The sequence below is a fragment of the Arachis hypogaea genome, chromosome 11, assembly GCF_003086295.3.
Source record: "Arachis hypogaea cultivar Tifrunner chromosome 11, arahy.Tifrunner.gnm2.J5K5, whole genome shotgun sequence".
NCBI lineage: Eukaryota > Viridiplantae > Streptophyta > Magnoliopsida > Fabales > Fabaceae > Arachis > Arachis hypogaea.
Window position 1 is genome coordinate 99,887,491 of NC_092046.1, and position 8,138 is coordinate 99,895,628.

Sequence of the window (8,138 nt, forward strand, 5' to 3'; positions counted from 1 at the left end):
CCTACATACTTTGATTAATTCATCATATAACATAACAATGAGAAAATTCACACTAATAGTAGTTTAATTTATGATTCACTCTAAACAACATAACTTAGAAGGGATCATTATCTGTGAGAGTCAAGCGCTTTACATACACGAGCATCATTATTGCACCTCCCAATATATTTATAACCACCTAATAATGATGACGACGAAATAAGGCTAAACACAATCTTATATTCACTAAAACTATTATCACTTAATTTTCGGATGTGAAAGCTACCATTCACAATTTTTTTGTCACTATAATAATTTTAATCATGATCACCACCAACATAAATATATGGATAAAAAAATTATGATTAATTACTATGAGGAATAACTTACTTTTTATTTTAGAAGAGGTTTGGTAGAATTTATTTATTTTTAATTGATGTAAAATTTATAATACACATAAATTTAATTAAATGATCGATTATGTAAATTTTTTTATATTATTAATATATCAAATTATATATTATATTATACTCTTTTATCTTCATGTATTTTATTTTATTACAATGATTAAATGTGAAATGGCATATATGATAGTGATATAGAGCAATAACAAAAGGTTCACTTATGATCACAACCAGGGCTTCATTTCTTCTGCGATGTTGATATGACTCGCATTGGGCATTGCCAACATGTAAAGGCTCTTCCAAAATCTCGTGTCGTACGACATGTCAAATATTTGACATTTTGACTACTGACGACGTAGCTAGCTAATTCTTTTACCTTCGCCTGCTCACACCTCTCAGCAGCTCTCCCTCTTAATCTTCCAGGCCAATAGGTATGTCATATTTTCTAAAAGATTATACACACCATAGAATTTTAACATTGAACTGTCTACCTCTATGCCTATTCTAACAAAGTTACCCTTTCTAGACTACAACTCATCATGCATTACTCTATTTTTTAGCACCATCAATTAATTAGATTTTCAAATTAATAACACATATTGGTTAATTATAATACTAAAAAACATCTAATTGTTGACAGATCATTGTATTCTAGCATGCTGTTGTGGTGGAAAGGGGAAAACTAAAAACACCGAAAACTAACAAACTTAAGCATAAGCTAATTTAATATATCACTACAACATTTTCAGGTTGAGGCAACATTTAAAAAGTGTTGCCTAAAAGCTGACAAAAGGTTGCTTTTGATCTATGGCAACACTTTTGGACCTAAAGTAACGTTTTTAGGCGGCGTTGCATATGCAGCCGTTGCCTTAGATCAAGGCAACACTTTTTTGTTTCAAAAGCAACGCTTTTGAGAACAACACTTGGTAAGTGTTGCCTTTGGTTAAAAAACAACAACACTTCAAAGGTGTGTTTGAGATAACACTTTTACAGTGTTGTCTCTTCTCTCGTATTTTGGTCACTACTAAAAAGTGTTGCCTATTTGCAATAAAATGCAACTCTTTTACTTGTTGCTTATAAGTTGGAATTTGCAATCCTTTGAAGTGTTGCCTATTAATTTTGAATATGCAACCCTTTAAAATATTGCCTTTTCTTTTGGATATGCAACCCTTTAAAGTATTGCCTTTTCTTTTGGATATGCAACCTATACAAGTGTTGCTTTTTCTTTTAGATATGCAACTATACAAGTGTTGTCTAATATTCAAAATATGTAATTAATAAAAGGGTTTCCTTTTTGATAAAAAACAAAATTTATTTTGGTAATAAAAATACAAAAAAATAAAATTTACAATAAAATTTTTTGTTCATACATGTGTAATTATTTTAATTAATAAATAAATTTGTGCACAATAAAAAAAATTATAAAAGAGACAAAATAACTAATTATAAAATTCTAATTAAAATATATATTAAAAAGTTCAATTAGTATTTCAATTACATGTTTATCAATAATTCTCAACAAAATAATAAAATTCTTATCTAACAATAATTGTCATAACAAAATAGTAATTAATATTTATCAAAAAGATGTCAATCTACTTGCATATTTTATATCCATGCTTGACTTGTTCTATATGCTAAATCTGCAAATAATACACAACAAAAAATAAGCAACTTATCATTAAAACTAAAAAATTATAATAAAAATTTCTTTATGATATTAAATACTATAGATACAAGAGCAATAAATAAGTCTAAAAAACTCCTTCTAAACAAGAAGAGTGAAGGGTAACAGGACCTCACCTCTGAGAATGTTTCTTATATATATGAATATTAAATTGTGTATTCCTCTTAACAAATATATATATTCATGAGTAGTGCTTTTTGTAGTTTTTCTAATAGAATATTTGTTAAAGCAAAACTAGCAAGTTACCTTTTATATATATATATATATATATATATATATATATATATATTCCTCACCTCTGGGAATGTTTCTTATATATGAATATTAATTTCTTTGAATTTGCAGCCAATACTACTTGATTAACTAACTTCCATATATAAATTACAAGGATGCTATTTATTATTATTAGTTACCTTGAGCTCTTGTAAGGATGAGTGACAAAACCCTCTTTAATTAGGTGGCAGTGGCACTACATTTTTGTTAAATATATTTATGAAAAGAGTTCTTATATAAATTGAGACATGTTCTTCAACCCACTAATTAACTCTAATAATTTAGACCACTTCTAAATATGCATAGGAAAATAAGTGAAAAAATTAGATGAAGAAAAAGCATGAAAGTAAAACCTGCTTTTCATAAAACCCCCAAAAGAAATACTGATCTGAACTCTTGTATAGGAAGGAGAAGAACTAGTAGATATAACCACCATGTAAGAATAATTCTCCTGGCTCTTCAGCTATTCAACAAAGTAATAATTTGAGATGTCAAAACAAATAATTACATAAATAAGCAAGATTTCAGCTATATGCTTATTCATATTTTAAAAGCAGAGTAATCCTACAAATGTGGAGTAATCAAGTCCTAACATTCCATTTCTGGTCTCTTTATATACTTTTAGCAAATCCTACAAATGTGAAATCTCACAATTGAGTTAGATAACCCAATGTAACAAGATAGATTTTCCAAATCGACCATAGTCTCCATTGGCCCCTTGGACCGGTCATGCAGAGTTATTGATAAATTCTCTGTACATGAAATGCATAACTAGAAGAACTATCCTAATGAAATATCAGTTTGGAGTTGGAGCAACAATTTCATAACATAGATTTGCATTAACACTTTGATATAACTTCTTACCTTCTTCCAAAAGTATTCATATACTCTGCTCAACGCTGCAGTTTCACCTCCTACAAATTTCATCCCCTTGCTAACCTATATCAAAAGGAAGAAAAATAAATAAAATAACCAAATTCATTAACCTTTCATAGTTTCATTGTCTATCAGTTAAAAATATAGTTGGGGACTAATTGGAGTGTACTTGAGTACAAAGGACCAGACGAGACCGCGACAGTTTGCTGATTTGCATACAGTCATACAACAATTTCAGGACAATGTGGTTGTTTTGGGAGACTTCACTGCCATCTCAATCTTTTATAATTTTTTGTGATTGTGATTTAATGTGTTCCTTGGCATTGCTATTTTCAGTAATCATTTTATTTTAACCATTTGTGTATATTGCTTCATTTATACAACTTAGTTGTTAGTAACCTTGTGAACAGTTAAACTTACTTGGCAGTAGAAAAATTTGCTCACATAGTACTTGTATTTTTAGACACTCATGTTGCCATGGAAGTCAGCTGCAGCCTCTACTACTGCCTCCAACCCCATTTGATTACTCAATCTGTGAAATTCATCAAAAGAAAATATATTAGTGATCATTACAATCTTCTTAAACATAAAGAAGATGCAATTCAGTGGTAAAGAAAAATAAAATAAAATTAAGTAAAGAAGATGAGAATCATACTTTGGAGACAACGAAAATGGAACTGGCTCCCTACTGAAAGTGGGGTAAGGAATTGCAGCCAGGTTACAGCTGATGCTGATATAAACAGGTTTGCTTTCTTTCAGTGTGGTTGAGATTGCAGTGTCAAGCATCTCATGAGCATCTTCTAGGTTATTAACCACAGCCTATTATCAAAATCAATAAAAAAAGCTAGTTTAATTACACATTAAGCTCACATTTCAGCATCAAAGAATAATAATAATAATAATAATAATAATAATAATAATAATAATATATGCAAACCCAAATACCCCTTTAATTTCATATTTGTAACCAAACAAAAATCACAAAATAGTCTACCTATGGTGGAAAGATTATGCTATATATAATCAAGCATTGCCAATAATATAATGTCTTTCAGTAAAATAAAGCACTACTAAACATCCAGAACGTTTGACTTCAAACAAGGACGAGTGATCAACATAGAATAAAGTATCATGACCCAAATTGATGCATGTTTTCATTTTTCTTAAAAAATAATAATAAACAAAGAAGAAAAAATCATAGTGATGCAATCATATAATGTCACACGAATCATAATACGTAAAATTTTACTTTATAACTTTTTTTAAAACAAATGTTTTAATTTCTTTATAATCCATTAAAATAAAATAAAACCTTGAAGTTAATTAAAAAAGATAATCGCAGTACTTACTATTATTTATTAAATTAATTATTAATGATTTACCTGGTAGCAAGTAACAGTTTGGAAGCAGCGAAGCCCCTGGGTGAAATCCGGCAAGCCAATGGTGTGATGCAAGATCCGGTTGGTCACGGCTAAGAATTTGCAGGTTCAACAACAGAAAAGCCACTTAGAAAAACAATTATATTGAAAGAAAAACAAAATAATTGGTGAAAGAAAGGGACATGACACAAATAGAAAGAAAAACAAAATAATGAAAGCAATGGTCAAACTTGATACTTAACACTATTTGTCTACACAATGCATGGTTGTGCCTCACTTCATATCAGATAAGGTTTCCTTTCTACTAATTACTCAAGCTATCAACATGCTACTGCTTCTTTCATCTTTCACAAATTAGTATATTTGAGTAATATATATGAATTTGTATATTTTGTATAAATACAAACTACAATTGCTAATAATCTATTGATGAGTGCCAAAATACCTTCTCAACATAGACTAACATCAACTCTATCAACAGTCAAGTTAATTAGAGATTTAATTTATCATCCTTGGCCTAATAGCCTGCCAACTTCATACTTTTGCATCAAAACATTCCCCCTTTTCTCCATTACTCAGACACAATTCCTCAAACACAAAACAAGCACCCCGGTCTTGTGGTGCTTTCAAGCTTTGTAAGCAAGGAACCTTTCTTTATCAAGTATATTTGCCTCAAAATTCACACTATCACCAAATTCCTTGTGTATTTACGTACAGCAATAGACGCATTCATCTGAATCCGCTGTTCTTGCCTACAGATTATGTAGATAAGATACTCTATCAGCAATGTTCAGGAGGTGCATACAACAGCTTCCCAGTCTCAATCATAGTGATAAGAAAAATCACCCAAAAAAAAAAAGGAAAACAATGCCGGTTTTAAAAATTATTAAATTCTTATTTTATTTTTATTTGTTATCTTATTTTTTCTTTTAAAAATAAAATTTGTTATGCTTATCTTTTTTTAAATTAATTATACTTATTTTTCTCTAACAGAATCACTTCTGTTAGATAACAAATAGAAGATAAGATAATAAATAAAAATAAAATAAAAATTATACAAAATACAATGATAAATATGCTAGCATAAATACATAACACATAGTCATTTATGAAATTGATTCAGAACAGATGCAAATTCCACTAAAATAATCTAGTGAAGAACAAAGGGAATTACAAACTCACATAGCTAAAATCTAATCACATGATCATCTAAAACCAGAAATGAAACACAAAAAAAAAACAAAAGAAATGCAAATCAACCTGTTCAGTTTCTCTTGATCGATCATCCGAAACACAGAATAATAAGCAACTAAGAAATGTCAAAGGAAAGATCACTTGAATTTCCAAAATTTTAACGAGCATAACAAGGAAGCATATAAAGCTAACGAAGAATAAAAAAACAGAACAAAGAAAAAAAAAGGAAACATTACCGTTTGAAGGGAAGAAGAGAGAGTGTCTGAGAGAGAGAGAGAGGCAAGAAAAAAAAGGATTGCTGCTATGGTCCAACACAAAATTTCAATAACCATAACAACGTGCACAATCTTCCATATTTTGACACAATGTGAAAAAAATACATAAATAAATGAAATAAGAATACATTTTGATTCAACTAACAAAAAAGCTTTTCATCAGCTTAGTAAAATGCCATACATGAATGTGCATTGTGAAGAACAGAGGGAAATCGATTCTCCCATAAAAATTAATTCATGTGAATTAGTTATATATAATTAGTGCACTATCAATATTTCCAAACTTTTTATTGATAAATAAACTGAACATAACTCAAACCACTGATTGTGTAGAGGAGTAAGACAATGTTCTTAAAAATAAACAGAATAGAGCAAGTGCAGCACCTTGTAATCTTTTTTTTCATCATTCATCTTTTTTTGAAGCTCACCATTAGTAACACTTCTTTGATAATCTTCAGAGGAAAACATAGAGCCATAAAATGCCTGTGTTCAAAGATTGGCAACTAAGCACTCCCAAACACAAAATAGAACAACAAAATACAAACCTAAGAATGCAATACTATTTTATAAAAATTATGAAACAATTAAACTATAATCACATTGCTAAATTGTGATTACTCAAAAAAGAAACAAAAATTTAAATCAAACCTAAGAGGTATTTGAAGGTGAGCGACAAATCGGTAAAGTCTTTGTCCTTCGACATGATCGAACTCGAAACTGCAAAAACAATGAAAAGAAGAAAAGGATTATGTGAGCTTCTTCAATCGATTAAACTGAAAGAGATGTGCGTCGAGAGAGAGAGAGAGAGAGAGAGAGATGTATACTGGAACTATTGTTATTAATTCAACAATTCAACTAAATTATTCAAGTAGTATGTAAAATCAATCTACAAGCCTTCAACGACGACGATGGAGGAAGAGATGCTGAGGACCGAGGCTGAGGCGAGAGGCTTGAGTGAAAGAGGTGAACGGCGGAGAGTTGTCGATTTGCCCGAGAGGATAGAGCACGGCACCACGGCGGAGCAGAGCAAAGGTTTCAGAACGCGGAGCAGAGCACAGGTTTCAGAACGGCGTGAGCAGAAAAACACGACGGAGCAGAGCAGAACAAGGCGTGAGCTCGAGCAATGAGAAACACGACGACGGTGAGCAGAGAAGAGGGATTACAGTAGTGGCAGATCTGGCAGCGCAAGGTAGAAACAACAACAACAGCGCAAGGCAGAGACGGTGCTGGAGGTGAAGAAAGTGGCGGTGGCAACTTCTCTCTCCGTCGTCTTCTTCTCCTTCTTTCTCTTCTTCCTCCTTTGATGGCAGTTCTCCCTTTCTTTTCTTCTCTTCATCACTCTCTGTCTCTCTCCTCTCACCGTGCATTTTTTTTCTTCTGTCTTCTCTTTTTTCCGTGCAACGAAAACCCTAATCCTCTTTTTGTGGCGTTCTTTAATCTTCTAATCCTAATTAACTTTGTATTTTATTATTTTTTTGTTATTAAGTCAGATTTATTTTATTTTAAAATTGATAGAAAATGATAATCAAAGTTAAAATATGTATTAAATATAAAATTTATTTTTTAGAAGAGGCATTAAAAACTTTAGACAACACTTAAAAAATAAAGTTTAAAATAAATTTAAAGACAACTCTTATAAAAAGTAAGATATTAACTTTATAATAGTTGCTTTTGTATATTTGATGGGGCAACATTTAATAAGTGTTTTTTAATTTATCAAATACATCACTTATAGTGTGTTGATTTAAAATATGTTGTTATAGTTCTATTTTTTTGTCACTAATATAAAGTGTTGTCTATATATATTTTAGATAACATTTTTAAAGTGTTGTTTCGAATATATGTTGTAATAGACAAAAAATGTTGTAGTGTATTGGATTAATTATTGATTAGTTTCTAATGTTTGGTTAAACTTTAATTATTGAAATGTTTTAATTTCCGTTCTATTTTTTGTCCTAATGCATGTATATATAATATATGTAGGGATCGCGGAAGATAAAAGAAATACTGTTTTCTCCAATGTCTGTTCCGAAGGCCACTCGTCATTGAAATTTTAGTTATCCTCGGTTAT

General features: G+C 30.4%; 1 protein-coding gene across 9 annotated transcripts; it reads right to left on the reverse strand.

The window, feature by feature from the left end:
- Window positions 1-1,823: 1,823 nt before the first annotated feature.
- Window positions 1,824-7,492, reverse strand: LOC112722316 (pyruvate decarboxylase 1-like). 9 transcript variants are annotated; one of them, XR_011867647.1, is made up of 10 exons: window positions 6,892-7,492; window positions 6,716-6,784; window positions 6,452-6,550; window positions 5,044-5,350; window positions 4,602-4,690; window positions 3,875-4,038; window positions 3,640-3,751; window positions 3,208-3,282; window positions 2,697-2,806; window positions 1,824-2,026 (listed from the first exon to the last, which is right to left on the reverse strand). XR_011867647.1 is itself a non-coding variant. In XM_072207051.1 (10 exons), exons 3-7 carry the CDS (start codon window positions 6,533-6,535, stop codon window positions 3,679-3,681), a joined length of 447 nt encoding a protein of 148 aa, XP_072063152.1. In that variant the 5' UTR covers window positions 6,536-6,550; window positions 6,716-6,784; window positions 6,892-7,492; the 3' UTR covers window positions 1,824-2,026; window positions 2,697-2,806; window positions 3,208-3,282; window positions 3,640-3,678. The 9 variants fall into 9 exon arrangements, 3 of the variants coding, with proteins under 3 accessions (XP_072063152.1, XP_072063151.1, XP_072063153.1); XR_011867646.1 differs by having other exon boundaries at window positions 6,962-7,489; XM_072207051.1 differs by having other exon boundaries at window positions 5,314-5,350.
- Window positions 7,493-8,138: the final 646 nt, after the last annotated feature.